The 18,439-nt window shown below is 43.3% G+C and overlaps 1 protein-coding gene across 1 annotated transcript in view; it reads left to right on the top strand.

Annotated features, from left to right (window-relative positions):
* ATP8B3 (ATPase phospholipid transporting 8B3) overlaps positions 1–18,439 on the top strand; it is a 335,474-nt gene that overhangs the window by 248,844 nt on the left and 68,191 nt on the right. The window contains exons 21-23 of the mRNA XM_068234593.1: positions 13,269–13,410; positions 13,591–13,867; positions 17,320–17,543. Coding sequence (XP_068090694.1) covers positions 13,269–13,410; positions 13,591–13,867; positions 17,320–17,543 — 643 coding nt within the window. The remainder of the gene's footprint in view (positions 1–13,268; positions 13,411–13,590; positions 13,868–17,319; positions 17,544–18,439) is intronic.

The following is an 18,439-nucleotide window of genomic DNA, read 5'->3' as shown; positions in this document are numbered from 1 at the left end:
TATCTGCCGACATGATTGCAGGTATTTTCTGGGCATATCTGCCGACATGATTGCAGGTATTTTCTGGGCATATCTGCCGACATGATTGCACGTATTTTCTGGGCATATCTGCCGACATGATTGCACGTATTTTCTGGGCATATCTGCCGACATGATTGCACGTATTTTCTGGGCATATCTGCCGACATCATTGCACGTATTTTCTGGGCATATCTGCCGACATCATTGCACGTATTTTCTGGGCATATCTGCCGACATCATTGCACGTATTTTCTGGGCATATCTGCCGACATCATTGCACGTATTTTCTGGGCATATCTGCCGACATCATTGCACGTATTTTCTGGGCATATCTGCCGACATCATTGCACGTATTTTCTGGGCATATCTGCCGACATCATTGCACGTATTTTCTGGGCAAATCTGCCGACATGATTGAATGTATTTTCTGGGCAAATCTGCTCACATTATGTGTATTTTCTTGAGAAAACCTGCACAATTATGTGAATTTTCTGGGGAAAGGGTCACCAAAACTTGGGCCCACTGTCTTTGCGTTGCACTTTTCAAGGGAACCTGAGGTGAGAATAATATTGAGGCTGCCATATTTCTCTCCTTTTAAGCAATACCAGTTGCCTGGTTGCCGTTCTGGTCCTCTGCCTCTTATTCTTTCAACCATAGACCCTGAACAAGCATGCAGCAGGTCAGGGGTTTCTGACAATATTGTCAGAACTGAGAAGATTAAGCTGCATGCTTGTTGCTGGTGTAATTCAGTTTATTACTGCAGCCAAATAGATCAGCAGGGCCGCCAGGCAACTAGTATTGTTTAAAAGGAAATAAATATGGCAGCCTCCATATCACTCTCACCCCGGGATCACTTTAAATTACAGTTAGCTCCGCCCTTACCCGGTCATTGCCACGCCCATTTTTTGCCGCGGCGCTAAGCGCCGCAGGTTCTATCCACGCCCATTTTTTGCCGCGGCGCGCTATGCGCGCCGCAGGTTGTAGCCGCACCCACAATTCATATTTTGCACAGGGGCCCACTGCTGCCTGTGTCCGCCACTGCCAAATATCTCTATCTTTCTTTATCCCAGAGGATTTATAATTAATAAACGCCTTCCTAACTTTCTCTACCGCCAAAGTATATTCCTGCTGGACTGTCCTCTTTCTCTGTGTCAAATAGTTCATTATACGTCCCCTTATGACCGCTTTTGCTGTGTCCCAAAATAGTGCAGTATCCTTCACATGCTGTTTATTTAGGTCTGCATATTCCAACCACCAATCCCTTAGTGTCCCTGCAAAACTCTTAACTTCGTATAAATATCCCGGAAACCTCCATACATAATCGCGGCCCCTAGGTATATTATCTGCTTATATAAGTGCTACCGGGCTATGATCCGATATAACCATATCCAATATATCTGCACTTAATATTTTTGTTATACAGCTGGTATCTATAAAAATGTAATAAATCCTTGACAATGTGTGATGGGCTGCGGAGAAATGCGTGTATTCCCTGTCTATTGGGTGCAATAGTCGCCATGTATCGATTAATCTATTAGTGGCCATCATTTCGCTTAATACTTTGTCACATTTATTTAATTTCCCCCCCCAGTTCAGTGACCAGATAATATCAGTTTTCAATACTTTTTAGCATAGTATAGAAACCCCCCCATAAAGACTTTTGGATCAATAAGTCTATGACCGGTATGTTAAGAAACCTGTTCAGGTATGGTCATCATTCCTTTCATCTTATTCTGTTCGACGTGGAGATTTGCCTCCATCTTGCGATTGTGTAATATCCTTGGCTACACGTGGTGAACGTTGAGGTGATGATGGATTGTCCTGCTGTAAATTCTGGAGAAAATCCTCAGCCTCTTTGTGTCACGAATCTGTGACTTTTAATAAAGCTGGATAAAGCAGTGCAAACTTTAAGTTCATCTTGTACAGTGATGTGCATACAGTACTAAATAGCTTTCTTTTCCGCGACACTTCTGCTGAGAAATCTTGGAACACCAGTATAATGCTGTTTTTAAACACAACTTTTTCCCTCCTGGCCTTATATGCCATAAGAATTGCCGTTTTGTCTTCATAGTCCAGGTATTTAACCATAGCTAGGTGGGGTTAGAGGGGTTCCATCTTTATTTTGAAGGGGTCCCACCCTGTGTGCTCTCTCAGCTTTGCATGTGCGTGCTATTCCCAGTACTTGAGGAAGGGTCTGCTCACAAAATTCTTTAAGCTGCGTTACAGTTATTGTTTCTGGCAGGCCCGCTATTCTCAAATTGTTTCGGCGCAATCTATTTTCTAAATCATCTATTTTCTCAGCATACTGTCCATTTTGTTTGATCACATCCCTTAGTTTAGTATTTACTTTCTCCAGCTCATCCTCACAGAGAGAGAGAGCCTTTTCTCTGCATCAGTGACTTTCCCCATACAGGCCGCCATATCTGATCTCAAATTCCCCATAGTACGCATTATAGCATCTTCAATAAGATCCTAGAGACAAGGGGAAAGGTGGCTTACTACTTCCTTGGCCAGGTGCTCATAGTCAATGGATGTTACCTGAGAAGCTTGGGGAGTCTCTGGCCAGTCAGTTGCCTGTCCTCCAGATAGTTATTAATGCTTCATCCAACTATGCATTTTGGGTGAGTAGGAATGAAAGACTAGAGATTGTGGATCCTCTCCTATGGCTTTCTGCACATCCAGAGCCATGAGTGACTGAAACTGAAGAATTGGTGCACACACATATGCCTTTTCCTGTTTATCACTGGGTTTTTCTCTGCACCCTCTTCAGGAAACCAACATTAACCCAACATAACCAACATTATCCATCTGTACTAGTCAGGTAGCCAAGAATTAAAACTAGAGAGGCTTTTTCCCTGAGACATATCTAACCCACATGGCCTTCAGCAATCTGGATGTGACTTATAAGGAATTGGAAAATCCTTACCTCCACCTCACAAAGCACCTTTGTCTCAATTTTGAAGGACACATTCTCCCATCTCAGTGTTTTCCCAAAATAAAGTCAAAGTATTTAAATAGACTGGATTTAGATGTCATTTGTTCAAGTGAAATCACCACATTCACCTCTATGAATAGGTGTAAGGACTCATAAAAGTGTTAAAAAGTTACAAACAGAAACTGGAATTGTTAAAAAAATTAATAGACCGAAAGACAAGACATTTTACTGTTGGTCCACTAATCTGGTTAAATGGGAAGCTTGAATAGGAAATGTACTGCAGTCTTCAACTGGGACACACAATTCTGTGGAGTAGCTTGCAAAGAGATATTAAATATGTGCTATATAACATTGCAGGCATTCTTGTAGTTTTTTTATATGTTGGTATTTTTATCCAATTGTTATTGTGTGGAGTTATTTATAATAAAGTGCTTTTATCAGTTTAACCAGGGCCGGGCCGAGGCATAGGCTGGAGAGGCTCCAGCCTCAGGGCGCAGTGTAGGAGGGGGCGCACAATTCATTCAGCTGTCATTCCTAATTGTGTATGAAGCAGAAATAAATAAGAAAAGGGGATACATAGCAGTGACTGCAAGCCAGATAACTAGATATTAAGGTGTTGGGGAGGTTGTGGGCCCTGTGGCCCTCTTAGTCTAATAGCAATCAGTGTGTGATGGCTGGGGTGGGAGGGATGGAGGGGCGCACTTTGCTGTCTCAGCCTTGGGTGCTGGAGGACCTTGTCCCGCCTCTGAGTTTAACAGATACACTTCAGCTCCAGAGAAAGGATTCCTTGCATGTCTGTAATTGTCCACCAAAAGCAGTGTGAAATGGGAAAAAAGCAAACACTTATATTCAAAGGAAGGGGAGCAAATTGCACAGGGGAGAAAGACGTTTTCTGTCACTATACAGAAGGATGAAATTACTGTTAACAGGAAATAACTATATCTACCCATCAACTATTCATGTCTATTTTTAATTTTCAATATTGGAAAATGGAACATCTATGTGTTAAGGTTGTGTTCACACTACACTGCAAAGGCAGCAGATGCAGAAAAGGTGTGGTAAGCGCATCCACACAGGATGTGCTGACCACGGTCAAACTTGCTGTTTCCATCCACAGTGTTTGCATTGCCACCCAAACGCTTACCAGTCTGCCGGTATTTCCGCAGCTTTTCTCGTTGCCTGTGCCATCCCTGCTCTTTGCTGCTCGTCCGGTACCCAGGTAGCATAAGGCTTCCTTTAAAAAACCTCCTTGGGACTCAGTCTTCGCTAACCTTAGATAGGTAGCAATTGTCGGTGCTCTTTTCCTGCAGGTCCACCACTCCTACCACACCGTAATATCCAATATCATAGAAAAAGGCACTCCACAGGCTTCAAACTTGCGTTTGTAGTTTATTGAGCTTGGACACACTACATGTTACGGGTCACCTGACTCTTTCTCAAGTGTACCACCACCCACAACTCCAGCCTATACAGGAAGTCCCACCCAAGTGCATAACCATACATGAGATTAATTAACAAAATAAACAGCAATATACAATTCCTATACAAAGAATTACTATACTGTCTACCCTGCAATAAACAGTGGAGGGGTCATCAAAATTCCTGCAGCGTATGCAATGCCACCAATTATTCTTTCCTGTAATAAATCACAGAAAACACTTATAACTTACATGGTCATATAAACCCCTAGGGCAGCACCTTTTCTCTATCACCTCCCCTTCCAAGAGGAGGGACAGTTTCCAACACCATCCATCTCAAATGAGATGCAGTATGTCCGGCCTGAACAAAATGTCGGCCCACAAGTACATTCTGATTCTCAGGATGTTTGTAAAAATCTGTAATACTCCGTTAGTGTTCCTGGATGCGAACTTTTACATAGCGAGTCATCTTGCCCACATACACTAGTCCACAGGGACATTTTAATGCATAAATGGCAAACATGGCATTGCAATTAAAACTCCCCTTAACAGGAATTCTCTGATCCGTGTGTGGGTGAGAAAGATACTCTCCATGTATGATCGCGGAACAACAATTGCAGGAATAGCAAGGATGGGTGCCTTTCCTGGGTGGGAAAAAATGTAGAGTGATACTCCTTTTTTTTTTACATATAGCCCATGTGTAAAATATATATATATATATATATTGCTACAAACCGACGTCTGCCTGGATTTTGACTACCCTCTGCCTGCCACCTGCACCGACGTGTGCCCAGATTTTGACTACCCTCTGCCAGCCGCCTGCACCGACGTGTGCCTGGATTTTGACTACCCTCTGCCAGCCGCCTGCACCGACGTCTGTCTGGATTTTGACTACTCTCTGCCTGCCAAATGCCTCAAAATGACCTGTGAATAGGACGTTGGGCCTCTTAGCGCACCTAGGCTGCGAAAAAGTGCCACACATGTGGTATCGCCGTACTCAGGAGAAATAGTATAATGTGTTTTGGGGTGTATTTCTACACATACCCATGCTGGGTGGGAGAAATATCTCTGTAAATGAGAATTGTTTTTTTACACACAATTGTCCATTTACAGAGATATTTCTCCCACCCAGCATGGGTATATGTAAAAATACAACCCAAAACACATTATACTACTTCTGAGTATGACGATACTACATGTGTGACACTTTTTTGCAGCCTAGGTGCGCTAAGGGGCCCAACGTCCTATTCACAGGTCATTTTGAGGCATTTCTAGACTACTCCTCACGGTTTAGGGCCCCTAAAATGCCAGGGCAGTATAGGAATCCCACAAGTGACCCCATTTTAGAAAGAAGACACCCAAAGTTATTCCGTTAGGAGTATGGTGAGTTCATAAAAGATTTTATTTCTTGTCACAAGTTAGCGTAAATTGATTTTTATTGTTTTTTTTCACAAAGTGTCATTTTCCACTAACTTATGACAAAAAAATAAAATCTTCTATGAACTCATCATACACCTAGGGGTGTCTTCTTTCTAAAATGGGGTCACTTGGTGGGTTTCCTATACTGCTCTGGCATTTTAGGGGCCCAAAACCGTGAGTAGTCTGGAAACCAAATGCCTCAAAATGACTGTTCAGGAGTATAAGCATCTGCAAATTTTGATGACAGGTGGTCTATGAGGGGCCGAATTTTGTGGAACCGGTCATAAGCAGGGTGGCCTCTTAGATGACAGGTTGTATTGGCACTGAAGTGCAGGAAGCGCAGGATGTTCTCAAATCGTGACATGGACATGGCAGCAGAGAACATGGGCATGTGATGTATTGGGTGCGTAGACCAATAAGACCGCAATACATTCTTTTTGACTAGACCCATGTTAAGGAGAAGGCCCCAAAAAATGTTACGTTCGGAAACTTATAGTGGTTTCCCCCGAAAAAGCTGGGCATGGTAGCTTATTTGATTGGCGTTTGCATATTGTGTGGCATAACGGTTGGTCTCAGACACAATTAAATCGTCCAGACCAGCAGTGATCAGGAAAAAAGATTAGGGCCTGATCTGATGGATAGGAGTGCTAGGGGGTGACATGAGGTGATTGATGGGTGTCTCAGGGGGTGATTAGAGGGGAGAATAGATGCAATCAATGCACTGGGGAGGTGATCGGAAGGGGGTCTGAGGGGGATCTGAGGGTTTGGCCGAGTGATCAGGAGCCCACACGGGGCAAATTAGGGCCTAATCTGATGGGTAGGTGTGCTAGGGAGTGAGAGGTGGTGACAGGAGGTGATTGATGGGTGTCTCAAGGTGTGATTAGAGGGGGGAATAGATGCAAGCAATGCACTGGGGAGGTGATGGGGGGGGGGGTTCTGATGGCGATCTGAGTGTGTGGGCGGGTGATTGGGTGCCCGCAAAGGGGCAGATGAGGGTCTGATCTGATGGGTAGCAGTGACAGGTGGTGACAGGGGGTGACGGGGTGATTGATAGGTGATCAGTAGGTGATTACAGGGGAGAATATATGCAAGCAATGCACTGGCGAGTTGATCAGAGGGGGTCTGGGGGGCTATTTGAGGGTGTTGGCGGGTGATTGGGTGCCCAAGGGGCAGATTAGGGTCTGATCTGATGGGTAGCAGTGACAGGTGGTGACAGGGGGTGATTGATGGGTGATTGATGGGTGATCAGTGGGTAATTAGAGGGGAGAACAGATGTAAACAATGCACTTGGGAGGTGATCTGAGGGGGGTGACAGGTGACAGGTGACAGGTGGTGACAGGGGGTGAATGATGGGTGATTGACAGGTGATCAGTGGGTGATTAGAGAGAATAGATGTATACAGTACACAGGGGGGGTCTGGGAGGTCTGGGGAGGATCTGAGGGTGTGTGTGGGGGGGTGATCAGGAGCCCCCAGGGGGCAGTTCAGGACCTAATCTAAAAAAGAGCATTGACAGATAGTGACAGGGGGTGATTGATGGGTGATTAGGGCGGTGATTGGGTGCAAACAGGGGTCTGGGGGGTGGGCAGAGGGGGTCTGATGGGTGCTGTGGGCGATCAGAGGGCAGGGGGGCAGGATCAGTGTGGTGTTGTGCTTACTAGGGGGGCTGCAACCTGCCCTGGTGGTCCCTCGATCACTGGGACCACCAGGGCAGGAGGCAGCTTGTATAATACGCTTTGTATACATTACAAAAGCGTTTTATACGCCTACTATGCGGCAGATCGGGGGTTAACAACCCGCCAACGCTGCTAATTGGCCGGCGGGTTGACATTGCGGGTGGGCGAAGCCTATTGGCGGCGGATGCCAGCTAGTCCACAACAAGTCGGCTGTGAGCGGTCGGCAAGTGGTTACATTTATTCATAAATTTTATTAATTCAACAATTTTGTGTCCCAGTCTTTTATTTATATGCAGAATGTCTACCAGGCTTTTATTCTGACATATTTTGGTGAGTTATGACTTAAGAATCGGGGGCCTAAAATTCTTGAAAAAAATGTACCACTTTTGACTCATAATTCCACAGACAGAAATGCACCGCCAGGGAGGTTAAAAAACATTCCACATTCAGCATCTTTCTGTAAAATAGGCCAGTACCTACATGCAATACCTCTTATTTTCCTGGACATTTGCCCGTAGTGGAGAACAAAAGGTATTCTGCCCTTGTTCTCATTCGTAGTGCCACTAGGTCGCAATAAGGATTCCCACTCCACACCACCAACCTCTTCACTCACCTTGACTAAGCCAGTACGTTCAAAACCCTTCTCCACAAAATTATTAACCAATCGAGCAGCAGCCTCTTGGTACTCAACATCAGAGGATGAAATTCTCAGGAATTGTCCCTTGGGACTACTTTTCTTCAACTGTTCGTCGTGAAAACTATCCATCCATTGGAGATTATTCTTCTCCGTTGGTTTCCTAAAGAGTTTCATCCGGAACCTTCCATTGCTTTTGATTATAGTTACATCCAAATAATTAATGCTCACAAGTGAGCATTCTGCAGTGAACTTAATGGTTGTGTGCATAGTGTTTGCATCATCAACCATAGCTCTAAACGCTGTCTCGGTGCCCTGCCACAAAAGTATATCATCCACGAATCTGGAATACCCACACAGGTGCTGCTTATACTTTGGATTCTGAATGAACATTTAGTTCTAAAGATCCGTTAGGAATAAATATGCAAAGGATGGGCCCTTGAGTTTGATACAATACATTTTATTGTGATGCATACTGGTCTCCAGCAGCTTATTTTCAATACACGCCATCGCTTCAACATGGGGGATGAATGTAAATAAGCATAGCAACAAATCTTCAGGAACATCCATAAATGCATTTAACCTGTTCAACAAATCTGTTGTGTCCTTCAGACAGGTAGGAATTTGTTCAGCAAGGGGTTGAAGAAATGAATCAATGTACTTGGACAATGGATACAACACTGAATTCACACTGGCGCTATTGGCCACACTGGGGGATCAATAAGGCTCTTATGAATTTTAGGTAACATGTACAACTCAGGTACTTGTGGGTGCTCAATCACCAAGAAAGTGGCAATGGACTTGTCAATAGTTCCTAACAAGAGGGCTTCATTGACCATCATGTCCTCTTTTCTTTTAATTTCCCAAGTGGGGTTGTGATCACAGAGCTTGTAATGCCCAGGAACAGCCAATTGTCTTTCTGCCTCAGCTGCATACGCACTCCTGTCTAGGAGAACAATTGTACCACCTTTGTCAGCTTTTGTAATGTAAATAACCTCATTATGTGACAATTGTTTCAAAGCTTGCCTCTCTAGGGGCAAATTATGCTTGTATTTCTTATGTTTCACATATTCAAACAATTTTGAAACTTCACTGTTCACAATCGAGTCAAAGGTATCAATTGCCCCACATTTAACATTGGAAATCCAATTACTTTTCTTGTACAGTCCATGCTCATTGGAAGACAGTTTAGCCTGTGATTCCTTCATAACCTCCCTGGCGGTAAGCCCGAGCTGAGCTCGGGCTATGCCGCGCAGGAGGATTTCTCAGGCCCTGCTGTGCCGATTTACTTACTTTTTTTTTTTTTGCAACACGCAGCTAGCACTTTGCTAGCTGCGTGTGCATTCCGATCACCGCCGCCCCGCGCTCGATCGCCGCTGTTCGCCTCGCCGCCCCCCCAGACCCCGTGCGCTGCCTGGCCAATCAGTGCCAGGCTGCGCTGAGGGGTGGATCGGGACTCCCTTAGACGTCACGACGTCTATGACGTCGGTGACGTCATCCCGCCCCTTCGCCAGGGCGACTGGGGAAGCCCTTCAGGAAATCCTGTTCTTTGAATGGGATTTCCTGATCAAAGATCGCCGGAGGCGATCGAAGCAGGCGGGGGGATGCCACTGTACAGTGGCTATCATGTAGCGAGCCCTAGGCTCGCTACATGATATACATTTTTAAAAAAAAAAAATAGTGTTGCGCTGCCCCCTGGCGGTTCCTAATAGACCGCCAGGGAGGTTAAAATATGCCTTCAATTTTAAACTGCGCACAAATCTAAAAAAAATCCACTTCCCACTCAAAAAGGTTCACTGGGGAAGCTGGCACATAACCCAAACCTTTCTGTAACAAAGTTAATTCCATCTCTTTTAAACAGTACTGAGAGAGGTTGACCACCAAATTGCTTAACTCCCCCTCCCCCCCCCCCCCCCGACGATCCCTCTTCGGGTATTGATCTCTCAGGATGGGCTGTCTTGGGTTCTTGCATTGTTGTATCTTGACTTGTCACCCCTGTGTGCTTGCTCCTATGGATGCGGGGGTAAAAGGAGTCCCCTGTTTCCTAAAAATCCTGCCGACCACCACCTTGGTATGTTACCGAAGATCCAGAGGAGGACTCTTCCTGTGTCCCACTGCCACTCAGACCTCCGTTTCCACTGCGAGGGTAGCGATTCCTCCATCTGCTACGTTTCTCTGTAGGTGGTTTCCTGTGAACCGCATACAGCACAGACAGGATGCTCTGACAACGTTCCCACTTTCCGTTTCCATCAACTGTGTTTGCATCACCATCCGAGCACTTGCCAGTCTGCCGGTATTTCCGAAACTTTTCTCGTCGCCTGCACCATCCCTGCTTATTGCTGCTTGTCCGGTAACCAGAAAGCATAAGGCTTCCTGTTAGTTTGTATGAAAAAACTAATGTGAATCCTACCAAGCAACAAGACAATTCTCATTGGTCCAGATGAACCAATGAGAATTTTCTCTGTTGCAGGAGGATACTCTTTTTTTCTTTTACAAATTAACTAAAAGGCCTATGCTTCCTGGCTACCGGGATCAGTGGGGAGGGGACGAGCCAGGACAGTGGTGCCGAATTTCATAGGGAAAGGTGGTGTTTTTTGTGCGGCGGTAAGCCTATGGGAATGTAAAGTTCTAGGAATCCTGCGCTCTCAGTATTGTGCTCCTGTCTCCAGGCTCTATACCATCATGCTCCAAGACGTACACATAAAAGAAACAAGAAAAAGAAACACATAGTGTGACTCTGCATACAATTATATGTCACCACAACGTGTAATCCAAAACTCCAGTGTGAACCCGCCACACACTCAAATTCCCAGGCTCCTCACCCTGTATATTGGCTGCCAAACCACATTCAGCACAAGCATTTGATCACCAGTGATACTTTTCTGCTTCCTCCACCACTTCTAGCTGCTTCCAACACTAAGACACCCAGCCTCTCACCTTCTTATATTGCTGCCAAGTTATAGGACAGCTATAGCGTGTGATATATTCCAGGCTTTGATTCTTTCTATTACACCATCTCCATACTCTTACGTATTCCTGCCGAGCATTACACCTAATGAACTTAAAAGGGAGTCTCCATAGCGTAATACTGTAGCTTTAATGTAAATAATTTATAGTAGTGCACTCACATAGATCGATATGAAATCAGCATTTAAAATCCACAAGCCAGCTGTAGTCCACGTCCTCTAGGCTCCGCCCAACGTGTTTCGTATCACGTACTCATCAGGGGATGGAGATGTTAGACCAATCAGCTCCTTTATACCTCCTCTATCCCCTCAGTGCACTTGCGCACTCACTCGGTTACAGCTGCAGGACGGCTTTCCTCCTCTCATGACTCATACTCGGACTTCCGTTCCGGGCAACGCCCCCTGCATTCCAATGCCCTTCACTTCCGTCCCATGTTGCGTTACAGCTTAGGAAAGGTGTTGGTGCTGGGTCGGAAGAACTAAGCTGAAGCGCAACATGTGACGGAGGTGAAGGGCATTGGAATGCAGGGGTTGCTTGTGCTGAATGTGGTTTGGCAGCCAATATACAGGGTGAGGAGCCTGGGAATTTGAGTGTGAGGCAGGTTCACACTGGAGTTTTGGATTACACGTTGTGGTGACATATAATTGTATGCAGAGTCACGCTATGTGTTTCTTTTTCTTGTTTCTTTTATGTTTACGTCTTGGAGCGTGATGGTATAGAGCCTGGAGACAGGAGCACAATATTGAGAGCGCAGGATTCCTGGAACTTTACAACTGAGACACTATATGTTTGGTGATTAGGACTGCGCTCCAATAACGTTGAAGTGTGGTGTATAATCACAATAATTTTGGTTTATTTTGTTTATTGTGTTTGTTTTTGTGATATTGGATGATATTATATATAACACTATAGAGCGCATATTCACTGAATTTTTATAAGCCTATGGGAATGTATACATCCATTCCCATAGGCTTACAATGCGTACGATTTAAGTTTACGGTTGGCATTTTGAATTGCAGCTGCTTAAAATGCAGAAGGTCGGCATTTTGAATTGGCAGTCTGGCAAGAGCATTTTGCAGTTGCGTTCCGTTCGACAGTCTAAATGCATCCTAATAGTAACATTTGATGCATTTACCATGGAAATTTGCGTGTCATTGTGTTGTGATAAACACTGCATTTTCCCTGCAGAGTGAAAGTCTACTATCTTATTCATAAGATAGCTTATGTGGATGGTTCCTGTGATTGTAACAACCCCAGGTTCATCTAAAAGACAAAAGGAGACCAGGAGCCCAATGGTGCAGAATTGTGGGTTGCAAATTACTGGCAACCACTGTCAGAGAAGGCATGAAATTAACCGTATCCGCTCAGTTTTCCAGGTCTGTGACAGGAACTGGGTGGTTGCACTCTGGAAGCTCTTTAGGACAACTAAAAAACTATCACCTCTAAAAGAGGTATGACAAGACACTTAATACAGGGGTAGAGGCACCCAATGCATAAAAGATAGGCTAATAAGCTGTTAACCTTATAAACAGAGAGGTAATCTTACATCTCTTGAAGAATTTGGACCAGTTTATTGAAAAAGGTCTTTTATTTGAGCACATGATGTTTTAAGTATCTTATTCATAAGTTTCTTATTTAAAGAGACACTGAAGCGAAAAAAAATGATGATATTATGATGTGTATGTGTAGCACAGCTAAGAAATAAAACATTAAGATCAGATACATCAGTCTAATTGTTTCCAGTACAGGAAGAGTTGAGAAACTCCAGTTGTTATCTCTATGCAAACAAGCCATTAAGCTCTCCGACTAGTGGAGAGGGCTGTTATCTGACTTTTATTATCTCAACTGTTCCTGGACTATTTACTTTTCCTCTGCTTGAGGAGAGGTCATTACTTCACAGACTGCTCTGAAAGACTCATTTTAAATGCTGAGTGTTGTGTAATCTGCACATATTATAGAATGATGCAATGTTAGAAAAAACACTATATACCTAAAAATAAAAGTATGATAATATTTTCTTTGCTGCTAATCTTCTAGTAGTTATTCATAGTACACAACCAATTCACTATATCATATTTTTTTTTCGCTTCAGTGTCTCTTTAAGTGTAATATGTAATATAATATGTTGCATTTATTGCTGTTTTTTATTTTTGTTTAGTGAATTAATCGATTTTGTTTTGTATGTTTTTTTTCTGACCAGTGATGTCTTAGATGATTACTGGGAAAGCAACAACAATCTTTCATGCAGTGCTCATGATCTGTTGGGTAACAATGTATTCAAGAAACAAAGGAGCAGTTTGAGAGGACAGAAGATGGCTCTAGTAGTCAGTGGAAGTTTCTTGGTAAGTATTTTTTTTTATAGGGAAATCTTTAATTTTCAGAGGACAAATTACTCTCATGCTGATAATGTTGCCACTCCTCGTAATATACTGTATAAAAACATTTCTATGCATTATTAATTTTAACAAAGAGGACTTTTCATTCATTCATCGCCCTAAAAATAATAAATATTTTTATTGCAGGTGCATATTTTAGGAACCGATAAAAAGAAAAAACATAAGTGGCAAATATTTCAGAAAATATTAGAACTGTGCCATCGAGCAAAAGTGAATCCCAGTGAAGTGGAGCAGAATTTGAGGGAATATGCATTTGTGGATTTAGCCTCTCAGTGTCAGACTGTCATCTGCAACAGAGTAACTCCAAAGCAAAAATCTATGATTGTTCAACTTGTGAGAAAGCACAAGAAGTCCATCACCCTCGCAATTGGAGATGGAGCAAATGATGTCAACATGATTAAAAGTGAGCTTAGTCTTTGCTTTACTTTATCTTCTTTTTCATGTAGAATATAGAATATACTATATGTGACAGATTTCTCTGGAACAATTGAGAGACTGTATATAAACAACACTTTTCAGAAGTTACCGAAAGGTGATGCTTAGATGTATAAGTCAGAATACAAGGAGAAAGCACCCAAAAACAGAACCTGACCAGCTCAATTCATCTAAAATAGTAACAATTTTTTATTGAGAATACTTAATTGCAAAGATTAAAAAACAATTTTAAATCACCAAAGGTGAAGCAGCGAGCTGTACAATTGTACTAAATCAATAATCAGTGAATATGTAAATAAGGCCTCCAAACCACATGATAATATAATGCAAAAAATTCAAAATAAGCCACAAAAATATGGAAATTTCATTGGTATAAAGATATATACCGTACATACACCCCCAGTGCACACTTACATCTATTTACACACACTCCAGGAGCATAAATTCAAAAAGTGCATACAGCAAATGAGTAATTTATAAACCATCAAAAATGCTAATATATTCAATATGAACCTGAAAGGCAAAAAAAGTGCACCAGTGCAAAGGAGAGAATAAGCCCGGTGATTAGAAAGTGCTTACGTGCCCAGGTGAGGAAGGGAGGGCCAAGTACACCAGCCACCAACCACCTTAATGCATCTTACAGGACCGCCTGCTTCAAAAAGAGGCCTCAGCAGCAGCGGGCAGGAACAGGGAATGCGGACATACCTCTTCCATGTGTTCCACGAGCCGTAGGTCCAGCGTTGAATGCATAGAAGAGGTATGTCCGTGTTCCCTGCTCATAAGACAAAAATAGTAGTGGCCGATTGCATATGTGGATTTGCAGATGGTTAGCACCAGGCTGGGATCTCAATGGATCAGAAGTAATGTGTCTACCCTGTCATCCATGGTTATAATTCCTATGTAATTCCGTGCAAAGTTGATCCAGGGATTTTATCTGATTGGCACCTGGAATTGGTAAGGATGTTTTTTCCTTTTAAAGGTTGAGTGGCCAAGCCTTGTAAGGGTGTTTGGCCTTCCCCTGGATCAACTGAAATATCCCTAAAGAGGAACTTTAACCAAAGTTCCAACTTCATCCCAATCAGTAGCTGATACCCCCTTTCCCACAAGAAATCTTTATCTTTTCTTGAATAGATAATCAGGGACATCTGTATGGCTAATATTGTGGCAAACCCAGACATAATCCCCCCCCCCCCCCCCCGTGTGATGTTAAGAGCCTGGGCCTGACAGTTTGCTTTCAGTGAACCGCGTTGCATTGTGGGAAAAAACAGCTTTTTCCAACTGCCAAGCAAGCAGGATGTCCCTCTGTATATAGAACTCTCAGTAACCGAACGTTCCACACAGATCACCTGGCAGGGCTAACGATGTCACCACCAGTGATAAATTTCAGAATGTAAATCAGGACGAGTAAATTTTTTACAATGGGCAAGGAAATAAATAATCTAAAAAATTGATATTGTAAAAAATATGCAATTTTATTAATTATGTATTTTCACTACAGTTCCTATTAATTTTTACTAAGTTATTATTTTTTACCTACAGGTTGAAGTTTACTGATAGATGTCTTTTTTCAACCAAACTAATTATGTAACTATGGGGTAAATTCACTAAACAGCAGTAAGCAATATAAGCTGTGTACAGTCTTACGCATGATGAGTATGGTGTTATGCATTTCATGAAATATATGGCATTGTGCTCTACTCAATGTGTGGTAAGACGTTATGCATGTTATTCGGCTTGCTGCAGTTTAGTAAATACACCACTATATAATGTCCTCCATATCAGACACTATAACTTGGTCAGCTGGGGCAATTAGCCTCTTATGACAATTCTTATACTGCTATACGTATACTGTCAACAGTCATTATAAAGCAGCAGGTGACCCTTAAAGCCCTAGTTCAACCTCCTGGATTTTTCTCCATTAATGAAGGAGAAGAGAGAACTATGTCATTATTTACAAGATATACATATTTGATATAGTTAGTTTGGTTGAAATAAGACATCCGTCCATTGAGTCCAACCAGAAAAATAAATAAAATAAAATAATAATTAAAAAAAAAACAACAACACCAACCTGAACCTGCACATACCCCAGTTGATCCAGGGGAAGGATATAGCTATTCTAGAGAAATCTCCATTAGAACAGACAGTCACGTGATCCAAATATCTGTGCACAAAGCATTGGGCTGCCAGTAGAGTGGAAGTAGCTTTCCCAGCACAGAGCGATCACCTGACCTTACATACCTCATCTTTCTGCTTCCTCCTGCTGGAAAACTATAGCAAATCATGATTCATTATCCACAATCAATAAGAAATTCTCCTAGGAGAATTTAACTTTGAAGAATTTCTCCTAGAAAAGTTTTAACTGATCACCATCATCTTCTCTTAAAGAGACTCTGTAACATGAAAAACATCCCCTGGGGGGTACTCACCTCGGGTGGGGGAAGCCTCGGGATCCTAATGAGGCTTCCCACGCCGTCCTCTGTCCCACGGGGGTCTCGCCGCAGCCCTCCGAACAGCCGGCGACTGTGCCGACTGTCAGTTCAATATTTACCTTTGCTGGCTCCAGCGGGGGCGCTGTGGCGACTTTCGGCACGGAAATAGACGGAAATACCCGATCTCCGTCGGGTCCGCTCTACTGTGCAGGCGCCGGAAACTTGCGCCTGCGCAGTAGAGCAGACCCGATGGCGATCGGGTATTTCCGCCTACTTCGGTGCCGACAGCCATCAGAGCGCCTGCGCAGGAGCCAGGAAGGTAAATATTGCGTCACCGCTGTACGGAGGGCTACAGCGAGACCCCCGAGGGATGCAGGACGGCGTGGGAAGCCTCATTAGGATCCTGAGGCTTCCCCCACCCGAGGTGAGTACCCCCCAGGGGCCGTTTTGTCGTTACAGTTCCTCTTTAAGTATAACAGATTTCCTACAAGGTTAAAGTTTTAATTGGGTATAGGGTTAGCTCTATCCAAGGAGGATTCAAATATGTTTTATTTCATAGGAAATCTGAATTCATCACCATGCCACTTTCTAATATGACTTCTCTCTAGCTTAGGGCTAATTTCAACAAAATAGAAAAACCATACATGTAGTACCTTTGTTAAAAAGTGAGACTTACTCTTATTTCAATGTATTAAAAAAAAATACCCCCACCCTAAGCAAAAGTGGAATACATGGTTCATGGTGAATCTCTATGTGAAAAAGCTACAAAAAAAATCGGACTTTCTGCTTTCCCAGAAACTTTGGTTAATTTCAATTGCCACAAATCAAAAAGAAAGAAAATATGGAAATTAAAAATGAATGTAAATGTTGACAAATTTGACAATCACTATTTTTATTATCACATGAACCTGACTGTTTCCTAATGAGATTTAACCCCATGACACGTCTATTAGCACACAGAATAATTATTTACATGCTTTTTTTTCAGCTGCTCATATTGGTATTGGCATCAGTGGCTTAGAAGGAACCCAAGCTGTGCAGTCCAGTGACTACGCTTTGGCCCAGTTTTCCTACCTTCAACACCTTCTTCTAATTCATGGGCGGTGGTCCTACATTCGTATTGCAAAGTTCCTGCGTTATTTCTTTTACAAGACATGTGCCAGTGTTTTCTGCCATGTGTGGTTTGCATGTATAAATGGATTCACAGCTCTGGTAATTTTTTATTAAGTGTTATTGTAAGGATGGTAATAGTATTATATTACAAATGACTGATACATTGCTGATCAGCTAATAATGCTAATTTCTCCTATAACAAAAGATCCTTGAATCCCGTAGGCCAGGTTCACATTTGCGTTTTTTTAACTGAACCAGCCATATGGATTCGGCCATCAGGATCACGTAAAAACCGTCAGTTTTTACAGCCAGTGTGCTGTAAACTGTTTTCTATTTGTTCCTATGTAGCTTCAAAACTGTGAGAAAACGCGGAAAAGTCGCCGCATGTGCCAAGAGCAAGGCGGCTGACTCCGCGTCCAACGCGGCGGTTTGCACGCATAGACACGCGTCAGGTAGTATGGTGGAATGCGGAAAAGCCGCCGTATGTCCTAACAGCAAAGCGGCTGTTTCCGCGTCCAACGCGGTGGTTTGCATGCAGCAGCGTGCGCTTGGTGTGGCTGGGTCTGTTAGTGCACATAGGCAGATGGAGAGCTACGCGCGCGCGGGCCTGAACTCAGGACCTTTATACCAGCAGGGGAAGTGTCAGCTGATCAGGAAGATCAGCTGATTCCTGCAGGACTCATGATTGGCTGAATGGCTCGGGCGGGGCGGCAGAGTCCAGCAACTATATATTCTGCTGCTTGTCAGTTGCTGGTTGTCTGCCATTGCTAACACTTACGTGAAGGCACTCAGACCATAGTCAGATCCTTACAGTGTGTTTGAACTAGGTGGACCTGGGAATTCACACTTAGCCAGATTCTGTTGATAGCTTAATGTACTAATTGAATTGTATTATTTGTTAGACCAGTTCCAGGGTGTTGAGATCAAGGTCCTCACACCCCAGACTAGGAATACTGTGTATCTTCTGTGTATTCTCTAGCATAGTTCCAGGGTGT

Source organism: Hyperolius riggenbachi, chromosome 1 (assembly GCF_040937935.1).
Source record: "Hyperolius riggenbachi isolate aHypRig1 chromosome 1, aHypRig1.pri, whole genome shotgun sequence".
NCBI lineage: Eukaryota > Metazoa > Chordata > Amphibia > Anura > Hyperoliidae > Hyperolius > Hyperolius riggenbachi.
The sequence above is the reverse complement of the archived record's forward strand: the minus strand, read 5'-3'. Positions and strand labels throughout refer to the sequence as shown.